Genomic DNA, 20,110 nt, shown 5'->3' on the forward strand with positions numbered 1-20,110 from the left:
AGAAGGTGATCTACATTCTGGGAGCTCTCCTAGAAAATGCTGTTGTTTTCCAGACAAACTATTCCATCTTCCTATAACGAGCTGCTGCTGCTAAGTCACTTCAGTCGTGTCCGACTCTGCAACCCCATAGACGGCAGCTCACCAGCCTCCCCCGTCTCTGGGATTCTCCAGGCAAGAACACTGGAGTGGGTTGCCATTTCCTTCTCCAATGCATGAAAGTGAAAAGTGAAAGTGAAGTCGCTCAGTCATGTCCGACTCTTCGCGACCCCATGGACTGCAGCCCACCAGGCTCCTCTGTCTATGGGATTTTCCCGGCAAGAGTACTGGAGTGGGTTGCCATTACCCTCTCCGCCTATAATGAGCATAAAGCTTAAATGGACAAGCCACATTGTGTCTGTATGAAGCTGGCTTTGGAGACTAAATGCCCAAGTGTGAATCCAGTCCCTGCTCATCATTGCTGTGTGGTATTGGCAAGTTGCTCTTCCTCTTTAAGTCTCAATCTCTACATCTGTAAAATGTAGATCGTCCCAGTTCTTAACTCATAGGGTGTTATGAGGATTAAATGAGCTAATCCTTACAAAGTGCTTGTCAGCCCAGGGTGTGGGATGTTTTAAGCATTTGGTGAATGTCCACTATTATTATTCATAAAATATTTGGCACAGCCAGTTATGAGTGTAGCGTATTGCAGCTTGTGGGGATGTGACCTCAGCGTGGTCATGGAAGCTTTGCATTGGATCAGAAATGCCTGGGGATTAGGGTCATGTCAAAAGAGAGAACGCTTTAAAAAGCTAAGCAGACTTCCCTTTTCCTAAATTTGTCTGTATCCTTGTAACTGATAAATGCATATTATGTTTTGCATTGCTCTATTTGTATATAATATTTAGTACATTAATGCATAATACATTTTACATACACATTTGTATGTGTGCTTCCTAAGTCAGCCCCTAATTTCTCTTATATTTCTGCCTCAGCATTAATCCTGTCTGACTCAAACCCAGCAGGGAATCCTGAAATTTTCTTGCTCCCTCATCCTCCAAAAAGAAATGCATAAAAAGAGAATAATGTGAAATTTCTTGAATGATAGCTTCTGGTAATAGAGGAAAAGGTCTCAGGGTGTTCAATCAGCAACATTGTTTGAGCATCTTTTGAACACCATGGAGAAGCTACAATGGTGGAGGGAGAGACAGAGAGTAAGCATTAATACAGCTTGTTGTCCAGCTGCTGGCCATCAGATGAGAGGGGAGCAGACCTAGATGAGGGTAATGTATGGCAAATATGGAACATAACAGGAGAGGATTCAAGTGAGTTATGTGGAATATAAAGGAGAGTCATCCCATTCAGCAGAGGGCTGTGAGAAGGCTCAATAAAGGAAGGGAGAAAGTATATGAGTGAATTTTGATGGGGGAAAAAAGGGTGAAAAGAGAAATGTAAACCAGCCCTGCCTTCAGAGAAGGTAGTCTATTAGCACTGAACACTTTGAGCATTGACAATTTTAGGACAGCATAGACAGGTATGGGATGTTGTAGAAGAAACAGCAAAGGCTGCCAGTCAGCTGGCGTTGTCAGGAGAGGCATCCAGGGAAAGGAAAAGATGATAAGGAGTGTGTGTCCTCTGCCCGCCCCACTGCTGTCTCTTGTGCAGTGCGTATTATATTTGCAAAGACAGAGAGGGATAAGTGAGGCTGCCTCTATGAGAAGGAGTGAGTAGTAGTTTCTCCTGGACTATTGCAACAAGATCTAGCCAGTGCAAAGATGGCAATGTTCTGCCCCAGGGATGGAAGGAGAGCTGAAGTGGAGGGTACAGATAAGAGACAGTGAGGCTAGACAATCCTCTGTGTGTTTGTCAGAAGGAACTCGTGGACATCACCTTGTTAAGAAAATTACTCTTCCCTGTACCTATGCCCCAAAAAGCTGAACAGAAAACATCTGACTAAGTTAATTTGCACTCCCTTTTTAAGCAAAATACTCTAGGTATTAGTACCAGTTTTGGTTATTTTTATACTCACTCAAAATGAACTGGGAGATATTTCAGAGGTAAGGGTAACTCCTTTCTTTAATGTTAAGTATCATAGATCTTTACTTACTGCAGAACTGTATGTGGGTGGCAATGTCTTCTATTCTATATCACCACTTTCCCACAGAGCAATATGCATGCAGTTATAATCAGATATATTCCAGTTTCTTAGCTATCCTGTGTGACTAGAAACATCAAGAATACAGTGCAATGCAGGGAACTATATTCAATATCCTGTGATAAACTGTAATGGAAAAGAGTGTGTGTGTGTAATTGAATCAGTTTTTTTATACAGCAGAAATTAACACAACATTGTAAATTAACTATACTTTAATAAAATAAAAGAATGCAGTGTGATGATACAAGGAAGGGAAGAATGATGACAAAGAAAGACCAAGAAGATGAGAGGGGACTTTCACAGCTTATCGTTTAACGACACATAAGTACTGTCCCTTCCATTAAAAAAATAAACACTTCTTTTCTATTAAAAATTAAATGACATTCCAAATACTGTGTCATATGGCAAAGTGGAAAGTATCTGTATAGTACATTGACATGCCTCCCTCAATTCTGCTGTTTAACCCCCTTTCCTCTGATTCTGCAGGTTAATCTGAAAAGCTCAGGGAATCCAAGAAAACAGAGGGAAGCTTGTTCAGCTCTGGATGCACCATAATGTCTCAGCAGCACTTTTAAATTATATGTTTAGGCTGACAGGCAAATGTATTTCAGGACAGAATCCTTAGAAAGCAGGAGACAATTTCCTTCAGCTCCACGTCATCGTTTGATGTAGATTGCCTATTATATTCTCGAGGTATTATGAAAAATGGTTTGGGAGATATTTTCTTGACAGTGGGTAGACTAATGGAATCTGGTGACTGTATTTAAAATGTGCAGGGGTTTGTTATAACATGGTAATAGAAATATCAATTGCACTGACAGGTTAAAAAAACCTGTCAATGAATGATAATGAAGTTATTTAAATGTCGACTCACTCGCAAACATTTTCCAAACCCTAAATTATTCTCACTGCTGTAACCTCATGCATCCTAAGTTCTACAGGAACAGTCTGGGATGTAGCCAGTAGACCCTTGCCTCTGGAAGCTATTTTTATGCCACCAAATTCACCAGGGACAGTGGAGGTGTCTGCTCTTAATGATTTTAGGAAAGAAAACACAGAAGCCGCAGACACTTGATTTAGAGTTAAACACTGTTCCTCTTTCAGGATATCTCATTTGAGCTGATTTGAGTGATGCCTTGATATTTCTTGTCCCCGGACTTCTCTCTACAGCTTCAGTCTTCATTTTGTGACTTTGGCATTATGGCATGGTGTGTCTGGGAGAGAGTATATTCCGTCTCTGGGGCCTGGAAGTGGAGAAGGAGGTTGTCAAGTTATGTGGATACTTTCTAAAAGCCTTTTTCAAGAAGAAGCCTAGCTTATCCTCAATTCAAAGAGGGTGTCCATCAGGCTTAATGCATTCATTCACCCTCTGTCTGTAGAAGGCACCTGCTGTGTACCAGAATTGTGCTGAGGACTGGGGACTTGGACATGAACAGAGATGTGTGCTTTCCTATGGTGCTTCCAGTGGCCAGGTTATAAATGCCAGGCAGAGGTTGCTCCATTAAACAATAGAGGAGCATAGAGCATGCTGACCACCCTAGTCCCACTTCAGCCTGCAGAGCTCATTGTATCTGCTCATAGCAAGGACTTCAGTGGTTCTTGCCTGAATAGCTGAGCTTCTTAATTTTGACTTCGTGGAAATCCAGTGGGCCACATGAAAAGAGCAAACATCTGTGAAGTCAGTCACTCAGCCAGAATAATCAGGTTCCCCAAGTGCGTAGGGCGCTCTTCTGAGAGCTCGGAAGACAGCAGTCCACAAGACATCTTTCCTACCCTCATGGAGCTTGTATTCTGGTGGGAGAATTTTATTTTTACAATAAAAAATAAGTAAAAATCTTTCAGATGTGGGTAAATACTATGAAGAAAAAATAAAAGAGGCTAAGGAGGAGCAGTGTCCTAGGAGAGGGGTCACTGAAAGCAGTAAGGGGCCATCTGTCAGGGTATCTAGATAAAGAGCTCTGCAAGTACAAGAATAACAAGGCAGGAGTGGGCAGGAATCAGGGGCGAGGGGAAAAGGAGAGGTACTAGGAATGGAAATCTCAGGATTATACTGCAGTCCTATTAGATACAGAGTCAATATTATTTGTCTATAGCAAGTCTGGAGTTTGTATGGAGACAGGACACTGACTGGTGACCCAGCTTGTGAGCTCGTAAGTCCCCTTCTGTTTGACTTCAAGTCATTGCTCTTGCCATTCAGCTGTGACATCTTGGTAATCTTCACGAGCCATCATCACATCATTAAAAGGTTGACCCATTCACCTTGTCTGTATTTCTAGCCTCCCCAGGAGCCTAAGTGGGCCACATCAAGGCACACTTTCTTTGTGCAGCATTGTGAGAGTTTCTGGTTAGACTTCTCTTAATATGGCTTCTGGCAGGTCCTCTGGATTTTTACTAAGTATGAAGAGAATCCAGGCTTGGGCCTACCCCATGGGGAACTTCTAATAATTTCAGTTCATATTCCTTTTGTAGAATTAGGTTTTGTGCATACATTTCCTTTTTCCTCTTGTAGCTTTTGAGAGAGGAAATGCAGCATGAGGTTAAAGATACAGCCCTTAGTGAGTGCTCCACTTCCAAGTTCTGTGGCTTTAGTTAAGTAGGTTGGTTATACATGTGGGCCCTCCTTATCGGTAACATGTGACTAATACCAGTGTCCCTCTCATGGGATTCTGAAGGAGCCGAAGAGCTTAGATCACATTGTAAGCACCCAATAAATGTACATTTATAATATCTGTTAGGATTCTTAAATGTAATAGTCTATTCAGCAGTAGAATCCTGACACAGTTGTTATAGAAGCAGAGTACAGAATCTTTTATCAAGTGCTTACCTTACCTCTCTGATCCAAGTTCCGCACAAAACTACTAACATTTATGCCTCAAAATATGATAGGCTAAATGTGGTTACATTTTAAAATCGTAATAGCTTCATGAGATAGTCTTATCTTCTAAGCAAACTAACTCTAACTCATTTTCAGTGATTGAGATTTTCCTTGAGGATTCACATGATGGGTTTTAGTGAATGTTGGCCAAAGAATACTAAAAATCATCAAGAAAAAGAATGAGTGGTAAAAGGAGTAACAAAAGCTATAATTTGTAGATGGTTTATTACATATCAGCCATTGTGCTCAGCACTTTTTATGGACTAATTTAGTTTACAGATGATTCTGTGCTTATTTATATCCAATTTGATGATACTATAAGATTATAGTAGAGGAAATCCAATCATACATTTTATTTCTGCCACTCCTTGTGGAAACTAGCTGTGCCCGGTGTTCATCCCTTGGAGACTCTGTCATCTCAAAGAGATCATAAGTTCTTGGAAAGCAGGGGCCATGCCTTGAATGTGGTTTCTCCACCCCTCAGAGAAGCTCTTCTCAGGTCTATGCATATAGTAAATACTTAAATAGAGACATGCTTTCAAATGTTCTAAAAGTCACTATTTAAGATGCATTTGTCGAAAAGGGTAAAGATTAAGGATCAAACACAAGAGCCTGCAGTCCTTGATTTAATCATTTGCTATTTATTTTCCTGATACTCTTATTTTTTAAGCTTTCTGTATCTTCTAGCACAGTATAGGTGTTGACAGAAGCTATGTTTTTAATCTGTAATAAGCCAACTTATAAACACAACTGGAAAAAATGTTTGCTTTGGAATGTTTTAAAAAATGGTACAATTGGAGGATTCAAGGCTGCTTATGTTGCATCTTAAATATGTCTGTGTATGGTACCTATTTTTAAGATTGCTTCCTTTTTGCCTTCACAGCAACAGTCACTTTATAGTTAGCATAACTGACATTTCTCTTGGCAAATTTGATTTGTTTTAAATATTTTTATTGTTCTCCTTTTCTTATGAAACCAAGAGCCATAATCTTTGTTTGGCTTTTTTTTTTTTTTGGGTCTTTCATATTGTTTCGCAAAGTATATTGTTCAGAAGACTAATCTCATTAGATATCTCTCACGAATGGATCCTGTAATCAAATATGTTTTGAATATGCTTCATGAAATATGCATGTAAGAGGTTTGCAGTGTATAATAGACCAATAAAATTTATGTATGTATATAAGAATAATAAAAATTCTAAGTTCTGAAGTTAAGAAACATTAAATTTTGCCTAATCAAGTGTTTCCTAACATTTTTTTGATCTCGGATGATACTCCTCTCCCCTGTATTTAGAGATGACACTTAAAATATTTAACAGCTAGTGCACTGGCTCCACAGCCAGCCTGCTGCTCAACTGTCTGTCTCTTCTCTGTTCTTTCCTAGCCCACATCCCTAGGAGACTGAATTTCCCACATTTGACTGTGCGGGCATGACTGGAAGCATCTGTTGGCTGTGAAGGGGAGTTTGGGTTTGCAGATGGACCCTAGGAATTGCCTTCCAGGGTGCAGTCCCTCCTCCAAGGTCACTGTCTCCTCCGCTGGGGCTCAGGCTGACTGTCATAGGAAGTGGCATTCAGAACAGGTGCTGGAGCAAGTGTCTTGGGTCACACAGTGACACTCTGCTATTTCAGCCCTCAATCTTTCGGTTGCTGGGACTGAAAGGAGATCTGGGCATTTTCCAAGGAGAGGCCCTGGTGATGAGGCTGGTAGAAGTAGCTACTCAGAGAATGTGGTGCAGTAAACTATTTGCCAAGTGGTTCGCAATCGTCAAGCGTCTTCACTCCTGTATCACTGTACCAGTGTATCCCAGCTGGTTGGTTGTTTTACCCATGAAACTTGTCAACACTCTATGTAATTCTGGTTCTGCGGGACAGCCACAGACAATTGCTTGTCTGTGACATTTGGGGTATATGGAAATACATCAGTTATTTTCTATTAGTTACTATAATACCACAATATTTAAACATTTAATTTTGCTTGAATTGACAATTAACAAATTTTGATTCACTTTTTGAGCTTTGAAAAATCAAGGGGCAAAAATGGCACAAAAAGTCATGGCAGATACCTGAACTTTCTGGGCTACTGATGTTACAATAAGAGATAAGTTCCTAGTTACATTGTAAGTTATCTGAAAAGGAAGTCGTTCATGTAAATCTGAATTAGTCACTCCATTATCATCTTTCACACTTGGATTTCAGTTAAGTGTGCGCGTGCGCACACGTGCACACACACACACACACACACACACACACACACACACACACACGAGTTTTCCCTTGTAGTTGTAGTTTGTGTTTTGAATGTAAAAATATTCTTTGAGTAGCTCGGAGTTTGAGTTGATAGAAATTATGGGAAACTATTTTTCATGCTTTTATAAACTGATCCCTGCTTCTCCTTTCTTTTATCGCACTAGAAAAACATAAACTGTTCTCGCATCCCCAACACAGTTCTATTAATTTCTGCCTACACAAAATTTATAAATGTGGAAGTATTTGTACATTTAATCCTCTTCTCATCACCCCTCCATAGGTTTTGCATCTATGTTTTTTGTTCTTGAACTTGTATCATTAAGAATACAAATAGAAAAAGTTATCCAATAAAAGGAGCTAGAGAAAGACTATTGAAATTTTGGAGACAAGCGAGTCGCAGTAAGAAGAGAAAGTTGACTCAGTATAACCACGGTGAGAGTGGGAAAGACTGGTCAAACACCAGGATTAGACTGAGTAAGGAAAGAAGCCTCAGATATTTCTTAGAAAGTAACAGGAATTTTCATGTCCAGATAAGTCTGATGAGAAAAAAAATATATGGAAGGAGAATTTAAAGAAGTTTGTCGTGGTTAATAGATAAGCTCTTCTGCAAAGAGATTAGGAATATTCTTCAAATATTCTTGGTTATTAAGCAAGCATTTGTTCGATTGAGCTGAAGCCCAGACTGGTCCTGAGGAAATCTAGTTATATATTTGGATTACATGAGGTGACTTCTATTTTTGGATGCTCTGACTACAGATGACCCCTGAGCAACACAAATTTGAACTCTATGTGTATCCACTTATACACATTTTTTTAGTAGTAAATACTGTAGATTCTACAATGTGTGTTTGGTTGAATCCTTGGATGCAGAACCACGGATGTGGAGAAACTGTGTATATAGAAGGCCAGTGATAAGTTGTATGCTGATTTTTGACTACAGGAATTGTTGGCACCCCTAACCCCCTTATTATTCAATTATCAACTCTACATCCCTTTTCTAAAACCCTACCCATTTTCCATTTTCAAGATCCAAAGTCCTTCTAAGAAACTTTTCATAATACTCCAATCTTCAGTGATTTGGAGTGTAATCTAAATTCTATAAAGTGTTGTCCAAATTTACTTACTTATAATTTATGTATATAATATGTATTATAGTCTAATATCATCTAAAATTTTTATCTATCTTATATAAATATTTTTTGGTAAAGAGCTCCCTGTATCTCCAGCTGTAGTAAATTCTTAATTCTTTAATTCCTAGCTAATATGTTTTATAGCTTTCTAGCTCTGGTGCCTGATCCTGAGTAGGCTCTTAATGTATGACATTGAGGTTGATAACAGACAACTCTTCTATTTCATCTTTATGGTGTATGGAAATATGAAACTTCTATCATATAAATAAGTTTAAATAATTGCATTTTTGTGATTTTTCTGACTAAACCAACTTTATTTTCCGAGTCTTGTTAATTTTCATCTCTTTTGTTACATATAACACATTACCACTTTATTTTTCTGCCTTTTAAAGCTATTGGATTCTTGAAAGTAGGGGCTGTATCCTGGAACATAGCACAGAGCCTGTTCGTTTTAGAGGCTCTACAAATGTGAATGGATGAACTGCATTTTCCTTGGGAATCTCCTATATGTGTAAAGAAGCTGACAGATTTTATAGTTGTTCCCTTTAAATTAAAAAAAAAAAAAAAGCTGTGGTATAATGTAACACAGAGCTTAGAGTCAAAATACCTAGAGTCAAATTCTAACTGACTTTGAAAAGATCATTCATGTTCTCTCAACCACTTTCTTCAAATACACATAATATTTCCTACTGAACTTGGTTGCAAGGATGATCTAATAAGATGTACAATTCTGAAATATATAATAGACTTATATAGAGAAGGTAATTAAGGCCTGTTTATTCAGTCTAAATTAATAAGTCATTGACCAATGTCAAGAAAAGATGAGAGAATCTCCAAAAATGACCAGAGTCAGTGCCAAGAAGTAATATCCTCCCAACTCCAGGTGGCTTAACACTGGAAAAGGCCACTGATTAGAACTGTGAAATCTCACTTACTATTAAGACATCTTCTTATTCTTAAATAATAAGAAAAGACTGAATGACCTTTGGAGGGACTAGCCCACCATATATCCTATGACTCATAAAAGAAAACACAATTTGTAGATAAATCAGGAGAACCTACTTTTCCACTGTGCCAAAGATAAAGCAGAAGTTTGGAAATGTCAGATCTAAGTAAAAGGTCTTTATTTCTTAGTCTGGTTTCAAGGGATACCCTCATTCTTAATCTTTGAAAATTAAACACATTCTCTACGCAATGCACGAATCTTAAGGAGCAGTGAGAGATGGAGTTTTAATTTTTACCAATTCAATTTAAATGCAAATGTTAACCACTCACATGATGCTACTGTGTACATAATTAAGCATCATTATATACTACATGAATCATTTAGAAACCTCTGGAGAGCCATTCTACTAGGTAAAACATGCATTACATTGACAAGCAGGCAAATGATGTATACTTCTGTCCTCATTAATGCTTCTTTTGAATTATAGGTCAACCGATTATGGGACAACCTATGAGAAGCTGAATGATAAAGTTGGGTTGAAAACGATTTTAAGCTATCTCTACGTGTGTCCTACCAACAAGCGTAAGGTAAGAAGTGTGTATTCAGCATGCTGTTTATTCATGATGTGACTTCTGTCTTGGCTGGCTCATCTCTCTAAACCACCTAAAAATCCATTACAGTTGAGCTTCAAGAGATATAAAGATGAGTTGATGGATGTTAAGGTGGTAAAATGTCTGACACATCATAATTTTCAGATCAGCAGCTGTGAATGTAGGGGAGAGAGAGGCAGGCATATCATTATCATTTCCAAAAGGCAGCTATAGGGAATGTCCTGTTGTCTGGATGCTCCAGACTCTTACAAGAGCTCTGACCAGTTAGTGGCAGGAATCAGAATAAAGCTTGACAAAACAAAAGAAAAGATAGGATTTTCATGGAACGTCCACCTCTATTCCCTTGACATGGAATAAATAGATTGACTAGAATTGAAGTGAATGCATTGTCCTAAGCAGGTTGGAAGTTTCCTTTCTAAAGTTTATTCAGATTACATACAAATGTCAGGTTGGAGGCAATGCGGGAAGAAACCCTGAAGATCATCATCATATATGACATATTAATTTTACAGATGAGGAAACTAGAGTTCAAAGAAAGGAAATCACTTGCCTCCATCACAGAGTTATAGGCACAGTTGGGACAAGAATCCAGCTTTCTTGCTTGGCGATCATCCTGTTTCCACTGCATTATACTGCTGTCATGATGAGAGGTTATTTATTCTTCAGTGAAAGTGTTATTGCTCAATCATGTCCAGCTCTTAGCAACCTCACGGACTCTCCTCTGTCTAGGCTCCTCTGTCCTAGGAATTCTCCAGGCAAAGATTACAGGAGTAGGTAGCCATTCCCTTCTCCAGGGGATCTTCCTGACCTAGAGTCTCCTGCTTTGCAGGCAGATTCTTTACCATCTGATGCACCAGGGAGCTGTCATGAAGATAGGGTTTATTTATTCTTCAGAGAGGGATGTTATATTCTTAGGAAGAAAATAATATTTGCTTTTAAATGAGAAAAACCTATTTGTTTTAGGAGGAAAGTGGTGTTACATTCATTGTCTGGTTTAAAAAATTTGCACTATATGATTCTGACATATAATTTCTAAGTATTATATAAGTTATATGAACAGATAAGAATATCTATCAGGAAATTTACAAAGGTTGTTCATTTGTCCCAAGCCAAATTCTCTTATGTTGGTAGCCCTGATACCTATGTTCTCATTTCAGATCTGTCAATAGGTACTATCATTGACTTTGAGTAGGTAGGTACTACATTTTGTCATCTGGCCCGTGGAAGGTAGATTAGTACATCTCTAAATAGTCATCCTCAACTCTAGCTGTAGACGCAGAGCAGTGGGCATGGTAGGGTGTGCAAACCTCTGCCCTACCCCTGTTGCTCTGGCTTAGGGCTCAGGGAACTGTATCTTGTGCAATTCCTCAGGTGCTTCTGATATATATCTGGGTTTAAGAACCACCTAGATAGGGTGTAATGTTTCTTCTGGCTCTAAACATTTCAAGTTTTTCAGTTGGAGCAGCATAATTTCTCATTGTGCATAGACTCTGAAGTCAGATGGCTTGAGTAAAAACCCAACTAAGCCAATTAACAAGTATATAACTAAGGCGATTTCCTTAATCTCTCCTAGCACAGTGTCATCAAATTGAAAATAAGGATAATTATAGTACCTACCTCAGGAGGAAAGTTTTAAGGACTACATTAACTAAGGCACTTCAAGTGTTTAGCACAGAATAGCTAAGGCCTTATCATGTTTTCTCTTTGCTTTATTCTCCTTTGCTCATCTTTAGTCTCCTCCTCCATCAAATAATTACTGGAAATAATAGTAGTGACCGTCCTCTATAAATATCAGTGTTTAGTAGACTTTCTACAATGATAGAAATGTTCCTCTAAGCTGTCCAGTGCTATAGACACTAAGCACTTGGGGCTATTACTTAAATTATGGCTAGTGTGCCTGTGGAGCCAGATTTTACATTTAATTTCATTTTAGTTAGTTTGAATGTAAATAGGCACGTGTTGCTCTTGGCCATAGTATTGGGCAGCACAGTTAAATAATGTCAGCCTCACAAATTTCGAGATTTACCCTGAATGTTCCTATCTTGCCCTTCCTGGCTGATGACTGGTCCAGCATCAACAATCACATCTAAACCATTTTGATCTGTTATATACGGTCCTAAATTGAGGAGCTGAACTTATATCCCTTATTTTTTATAATGAGATTTAGCTCTGTTTGTTGGCTTTGAATAGATTCTTGTAATCTCTATTGATTTTTCCTCTAGTTCACATTTTTAGTAAATTTTATTTAACAATCAACCAATTGTAGGCACCATAAGACATAGAAAGAAATAAGCCAGCTCTCCACCTTCAAAGATCCTATAATCTAGTAGTAAATGCAGTGTGAGTTTTTTTGTAACTAAGAAGTCTCTGACTCTGCTTCCACCTAGCAGGTGTCTTTGGGTGAGTCGTTTACATTTGTAAAGTGATATAGTCAAAATAAAGGAATTTACATCTAGAAGAGACCTTAGAATTGTTCTGATCTAGGGATAGTCTCTGTTTTATTAATGCCATTAGAAAGAAATATGGTTTTTAAAAGTCACGTGTCAAATATTGAATGTCAGCATAGGCTTTTCTGTAGCAGCAGAGTATGTGGTAGTTACCTGAAAGCTACAAGATGGTTAGCAAGAACAGGACTTGAAGAATGAGATCTAAAGTCCAAACGTAGCTCCTAAAACTAGAAGGAAAGCTTAGAAGTAATACAGAAAGGAGTTATTTCTCCACTGCTCTCCAGTAGCATATTGGGCCCTTACCGACCTAGGGAGTTCCTCTTTCAGAATCCTATCATTTTGCCTTTTCATACTGTTCATGGGGTTCTCAAAGCAAGAATACTGAAGTGGTTTGCCATTCCCTTCTCCAGTGGACCACATTGTGTCAGACCTCTCCACCATGCCTGCCCGTCTTGGGTGACCCCACACGGCATGGCTTAGTTTCATTGAGTTAGACAAGGCTGTGGCCCTAGTGTGATTAGATTGACTAGTTTTCTGTGAGTATGGTTTCAGTGTGTCTGCTCTCTGAGGCCCTTTTGTAACACCTACCATCTTATTTGGGTTTATCTTACCTTGGACGTGGGGTATCTCTTCACGACTGCTCCAGCAAAGTGCAGCCACTGCTCCTTACCTTGGACAAGGGGTATCTCCTCACCACTGCCCCTCCTGACCTTGAATGTGGAGTAGCTCCTCTTGGCCCTCCTGCGCCGGCGCAGCCACTGCTCCTTGGATGTTGGGTTGCACCTCTTGGCTGCCGCCCCATGATAGAAGCAAGGTCTGATGCTGTAAAGAGCAATATTGCATTGGGACCTGGAATATTAGGTCCATGAATCAAGGAAAATTGGAAGTGGTCAAACAGGAGATGGCAAGAGTAAATGTCGACATTCTAGGAATCAGAGAACTAAAATGGACTGGAATGGGTGAATTTAACTCAGATGACCATTATATCTACTACTGTGGGCAGGAATCCTCAGAAGAAATGAAGTAGCCATCATGGTCAACATAAGAGTCTGAAATGCAGTACTTGGATGCAATCTCAAAAACGACAGAATGATCTCTGTTCCTTTCCAAGGCAAACCATTCAGTATCACAGTAATCCAAGTCTATGCCCCAACCAGTAACGCAGAAGAAGCTGAAGTTGAATGGTTCTATGAAGACCTACAAGGCTTTTTAGAACTAACACCCAAAAAAGATGCCCTGTTCATTATAGGGGACTGGAATGGAAAAGTAGTAAGTCAAGAAACAGCTGGAGTAACAGGCAAATTTGGCCTTGGAATACGGAATGAAGCAGGGCAAAGGCTAATAGAATTTTGCAAAGAGAACGCACTGGTCATAGCAAACACCCTCACCAACAACACAAGAGAAGACTCTACACATGGACATCACCAGATGGTCAACACCAAAATCAGATTGATTATATTCTTTGCAGCCAAAGACAGAGAAGCTCTATACAGTCAGCAAAAACAAGACCGGGAGCTGACTGTGGCTCAGATCATGAGCTCCTTATTGCCAAATTAAGACTTAAATTGAAGAAAATAGGGAAAACAACAAGACCATTCAGGTATGACCTAAATCAAATCCCTTATGATTATACAATGGAAGTGAGAAATAGATTTAAGGGACTAGATCTGATAGAGTGCCTGATGAACTATGGACTGAGGTTCATGACACTGTACAGGAGACAGGGATCAAGACCATCCCCATGGAAAAGAAATGCAAACAAGCAAAATGGCTGTCTGGGGAGGCCTTACAAATAGCTGTGAAAAGAAGAGAAGTGAAAAGCAAGGAGAAAACGAAAGATATAAGCATCTGAATGCAGAGTTCCAAAGAATAGCAAGAAGAGATAAGAAAGCCTTCCTCAGCGATCAATGCAAAGAAGTAGAGGAAAACAACAGAATGGGAAAGACTAGAGATCTCTTCAAGAAAATTAGAGATACCAAGAGAACATTTCATGCAAAGATGGGCTCGATAAAGGACAGAAATGGTATGGACCTAACAGAAGCAGAAGATATTAAGAAGAGGTGCCAAGAATACACAGAAGAACTGTACAAAAAAGATCTTCATGACTGAGATAATCACGATGGTGTTATCACTCACCTAAAGCCAGACATCCTGGAATGTGAAGTCAAGTGGGCCTTAGAAAGTATCACTACGAACAAAGCTAGTGGAGGTGATGGAATTCCAGTTGAGCTATTTCACATCCTGAAAGATGATGCTGTGAAAGTGCTGCACTCAGTATGCCAGCAAATTTGGAAAAGTCAGCAGTGGCCACAGGACTGGAAAAGGTCAGTTTTCATTCCAATCCCAAAGAAAGGCAATGGCAAAGAATGCTCAAACTACCGCACAGTTGGACTCATCTCACATGCTAGTAAAGTAATGCTCAAAATTCTCCAAGCCAGGCTTCAGCAATATGTGAACCATGAACTTCCCGATGTTCAAGCTGGTTTTAGAAAAGGCAGAGGAACCAGAGATCAAATTGCCAACATCTGCTGGGTCATCAAAAAAGGAAAAGAGTTCCAGAAAAACATCTATTTCTGCTTTATTGACTATGCCAAAGCCTTTGACTGTGTGGATCACAATAAAGTGTGGAAAATTCTGAAAGAGATGGAATACCAGACCACCTGACCCGCCTCTTGAGAAACCTGTATGCAGGTCAGGAGGCAGCAGTTAGAACTGGACATGGAACAACAGACTGGTTCCAAATAGGAAAAGCAGTACGTCAAGGTTGTATATTGTCACCCTGCTTATTTAACTTCTATGCAGAGTACATCATGAGAAACACTGGACTGGAAGAAGCACAAGCTGGAATCAAGATTGCCGGGAGAAATATCAATAACCTCAGATATGCAGAGGACACCACCCTTCTGGCAGAAAGTGAAGAGGAACTAAAGAGCCTCTTGATGAAAGTGAAAGAGGAGAGTGAAAAAGTTGGCTTAAAGCTCAACATTCAGAAAACGAAGATCATGGCATCCGGTCCCATCACTTCATGGGAAATAGATGGGGAAATAGTGGAAACAGTGTCAGACTTTATTTTGGGGGGCTCCAAAATCACTGCAGCCATGAAATTAAAAGACGCTTACTCCTTGGAAGGAAAGTTATGACCAACCTAGATAGCATATTGAAAAGCAGAGACATTACTTTGCCAACAAAGGTCCATCTAGTCAAGGCTATGTTTTTTCCAGTCGTCATGTATGGATGTGAGGGTTGGACTCTGAAGAAAGCTGAGCGCTGAAGAACTGATGCTTTTGAACTGTGGTGTTGGAGAAGACTCTTGAGAGTCCCTTGGACTGCAAGGAGATCCAACCAGTCCGTTCTTAAAGAGATCAGCCCTGGGTGTTCTTTGGAAGGAATGATGCTAAAGCTGAAACTCCAGTACTTTGGCTACCTCATGCAAAGAGTTGACTCATTGGAAAAGACTCTGATGCTGGGAGGGATTGGGGGCAGGAGGAAAAGGGGATGACAGAAGATGAGATGGCTGGATGGCATCACCGATTCAATGGATGTTTGAGTGAACTCTGGGAGATGGTAATGGACAGGGAGGCCTGGTGTGCTGTGATTCATGGGGTCACAAAGAGTCAGACACGACTGAGTGACTGAGCTGAACTGAACTGAATACAGAAAGGAGCCCTGCCATCAAACCTATTGATATCAATATATCAATGTCAATCAAGGTGCATATTTAACTATAGTTATTCACAGGACTTTCAAAAAGACATTTGGCTATGGGCATTTAGCTGAAATTAACACCCAGCTATTCTTTTTTCCAGAGAAAAAGAAACTGTTGCCCATGCCTCTGAGAACTGCTTTCTCAGTACAGGTTCCCTTCCAGAAGCAGAGGCAGGCCTGAGCTGTTTAAATCACAATGTTTATGGGTGAACCTAAGAGAAGGGATCTTTTCCTCTACAGATAAATGAGGCTTTCAGGGTCACTTTCTGAGATGCTGATAGATTTAAGAAATATTGGAGGACGATGAAGGTCTTTACAATGGTGCAAAAATCAATAAAGTTGACATAGCAGTATATTTGTGTTCAGTTTTTCTACTTATGAGGTGAATTTATCACCTTGAAATATGGACTTTCCCCCCCAAAGGGACATACTTGAACCAAAGAGATAGTACCTGCCCAACATTTTACAGTGTGAATATATTTCCCCCAATCAATGAGAGTTTATGTTTTTAAAAAATATATAGAAGAAGAAGAAGAAAAGAAATACCAGGCTCTATTAATTATGCAGGACAAAGGCATTCAGCTTTGCTCTGATTCTCCTAGGACTTCTGCATCCTCCAGTGAAATGGCAGTCTCCTTTAAAGGGTTGTATTAATTCTTTTAAGTCTCCGGGGTGCTGTCTAGGAAGTTAACATCTTTTGTACCAGATACTTCTTTCTCCTCTTCATATCAGTGAGAGCAATTGGAATAAAACTGACATCGGAGTAACTGTCTTACATTCCCAGGAACCTGTTTTGCCTTCCTGTTCTTCTTGTTATTTTTAGCAGCTTGTCAGGACAAGCACAGTTCTTCAATCAACATGTCTCCAGCAGTGGGCATCATGCCCTGGCTTTCCAGGCAGCTTGTTAGGGGCATTACTGTGATCAGCCTCCAGAACAAAACAGGCCCATATTTTCTGTTTGAACTGATGATCATTCATTGGCTGTTTCTCTGCAAGCCTGCTGTAAATTACAGCAGCTTTCCTTGGATTTGTCTGTTACAGTAAAAACTGTAATCTCATCTTAGGTAAGTCTAGGCATTCTGAACTGACTGAGAGACATAGAAATCTGGCTCCCAGGTATTATCCTAGCTCAAGCATCCTCTATGTCAGAGGAACTCAGCACCTGGCCTCAGATATATGAGGTAGGCTCAAAAGTTATAAGAGTGAGTGGGTACAGGTGCCAGAGGAGAGGCAGGCTACCTATCTGTCACCATGCCTCCAAGGGAATGCACTCCCCCACCCACCCAGTTCATGATAAATCCCAAGGCTTGCTGGATTCAGAAGTAGTTTATTGGCTACCTATATATAATCTTCTTTGAGGAAAGATGATTTAACCTGTACCTGAAATGGACATCTGGGATGTAGAGGGTGATGGGGAAAAGTAATACAAATGTATCATAGAAAAAAAAATCAATACTGAAATCTAAGTCTTACTCTTATATTCTCACTGAGTTTATTTCCTTTCTGCCTAAAAAAGGAAAACTTCTTATACTCCATGTGCATCTGTCCGTAAAACCTTACCCGTCACTCCCAACCAACCTTGGCTATGCTCCTTCCTGCAGTGTTGTAGAACATCTTCAAGAATTAAAGAATACAAAATCCTAAGTGGAATCCATTGGGAGAGAGAAGAAAAAACAGTGTTTTGTTTTGCTTTTTTTAAAAACTCAGAACAGCCAATTCATTTAGTTGTTATATGCTTGTACGCTCTGTATAGTGTGTTCCCAGCAAAGAAAAGACCTAGAGATTATTTGTTCTTTATGTTTCCTGTGCCCCCTGCATATCCCAGTTCCTTCTCCTTTCTGTGTTACCACCACTTAATTAATATCGTTCCTGCTAAGAGAGCCTTCCAAGACTTTCATCCTATAAATAGGATCCTGGCTCTCCAGAACACATTGATCATTCTTGCTGGTCTCTTGATACATGCCAACATGAAACACTGTTTGCATTTTCTCCAGATGTTTAGGTTTTAATTACCATACTGTATGTGGCACTTTCTAAATAAGCATGTGATTATTGACTTGTTGCCTCTTCCTTTTATATCCTGGGCTTAATTCCTCTTGTCATTTGCTTGGGTGGTCTATATCATGTATATATGTAACCTTTTCCTGGAGAAGGAAATGGCAGCCCACTCCAGCGTTCTTGCCTGGAGAATCCCATGGGCAGAGGAGCCTGGCGGGCTACAGTCCATAGGGTCACAAAGAGTTGGATATGATTGAAGTGACTTAGCATGCATGTGACCTTTTGGGACAGAAAAGAAGTGTGCTTGGCAGTGTCCTCATCTTCTCTTAGGAAGAATGATGAAATTGTTGAATCAGGACCTAAAAGATGTTGGACGTTTTAACATGCTGCTTTTGCATTTAACAGATAGGGTAACTGAATCTTGAGAGTTTAGTATCTTGCCTGAGGCTGCATGCAGCTGGCAAATAAAGAACAAAGATGATTAAACCTTTAAGTGGTAGTCGCTCAGTCATGTCCCATTCTTAGCAGACCCCATGGACTGTAGCCCACCAGGCTTCTCTGTCCATGGGATTCTCTAGGCAAGAATACTGGAGTGGGTTGCCATTCCTTCTCCAGAGGAATCTTCCCGACCCAGGGATCCGACCCAGGTCTTCTGCATTGCAAGTAGATTCTTTACTGTCTGAGTTAAAGTCATCCTCAAATGCCACCTATTTCATAAAACTGAATCAATTCTGCTAACAAAACTTTCTCACTCCCCCGATCTCCCAGGCATCTGCTTCTGTTTCTAGCACTTCTCTCTCCTGATTATAATTGTTCTTGACCCTGTGTAATCACCCCTTTAGAACGCAGGGTCCTAGATGGGATATTGTGACTTGATCCACTTTCTTGTCTCTAACAATCAGAACACAAGGTTTTGGGGTCCAGTCATACCCAACACATGGCTGAGGATTTGAATTGAACTTAGGTGGGTTTTGGACTCCTAGGCTGGATCTTGAAAAGAAAAATACAGTGTAAAACTAGCTTTGACTCATTGATTTTCTCTAATTATAAAATTAATTTTCTATGTAAATAAATAAGGACAGTTAAAAAGAAAAAAAAAATCCCTGTAGGTTTTAATAATTTCTATGTCATAGTTTTATCTTTTTTATAATTATATATATATAATTTTATCTTTTCTAGCCAAGAAGAGCATGATTAATATTTAAAATTCCAGGACTTTGCATAGCACTCACTCGGCATTATCTGGTGAGGCCGAGGGGAGCAAGTGTATTGTATAATACATCAAAGGGGGTGCGTGGCATTTCCCTTGGCAGACAGACAACACTTGCTCATTCTACCCTAAGTCTTTTATCTGTCCCTTTGTATACAAGATCATGCATTTGCCTGTAATCTTTTAAAAAATAATGTATGTTTCATTCATAAGGAAGTACAATGCAGGAATCCAGAAACAGAACGGAAGTTGTATTTTCCAAACTTCAGTAGAAGTGACTTTTCTGTGGGTTTTTTTTTTTTTTTTTTTTGGAAACAAATACTAACTTGCCTGCATTTAGCCTGGGCAATGATGGCTAAAGGGAGTAAGGGAGAGATCACATCCTTTGATCCTTCCTGGGTTACAGCTGAGTGTTTATACTGTTTCAGTCCATCAAACATTGTTCTGTTCTTTTCTTGAGGCTTCAAAAATCAAATCCAAGAAAGCGTGCCGCATCTACATTTTTTTTCCTCTGGGTAATGTTCCAACAGTCGTCCAAACCCCTGGGTTTCAAATAAGCTACAGAATAATAAGTGTAAAGTGCTCTGTTTGAAATGGGCAGAGCGCCGGGAGTAGTGCCCACCTGCAAACTTCACTGTCACTCCAAGGTGGCCCTGGGGAGCCCTCTGGAACTCCTGGGATACACAGAACACAATGGTAAAACAGAAAGAAAAAAAGAAAAAAAATGAAACCACTGATCTAAGCCATTCTCCCTCTGTATGGGGAACTACACTTGAAACAGCCATATACTTCGTACTATTTTATATAAA

General features: G+C 39.7%; 1 protein-coding gene across 4 annotated transcripts in view; it reads left to right on the forward strand.

Annotated features, from left to right (window-relative positions):
- Positions 1-20,110, forward strand: part of SORCS1 (sortilin related VPS10 domain containing receptor 1) — a 576,537-nt gene that overhangs the window by 308,688 nt on the left and 247,739 nt on the right. For all 4 annotated transcript variants that reach the window (XM_027528998.1, XM_027528999.1, XM_027529000.1 and 1 more), the window contains exon 3: positions 9,818-9,917. In XM_027528998.1, coding sequence (XP_027384799.1) covers positions 9,818-9,917 — 100 coding nt within the window. The remainder of the gene's footprint in view (positions 1-9,817; positions 9,918-20,110) is intronic.

Source organism: Bos indicus x Bos taurus, chromosome 26 (assembly GCF_003369695.1).
Source record: "Bos indicus x Bos taurus breed Angus x Brahman F1 hybrid chromosome 26, Bos_hybrid_MaternalHap_v2.0, whole genome shotgun sequence".
Lineage (NCBI taxonomy): Eukaryota > Metazoa > Chordata > Mammalia > Artiodactyla > Bovidae > Bos > Bos indicus x Bos taurus.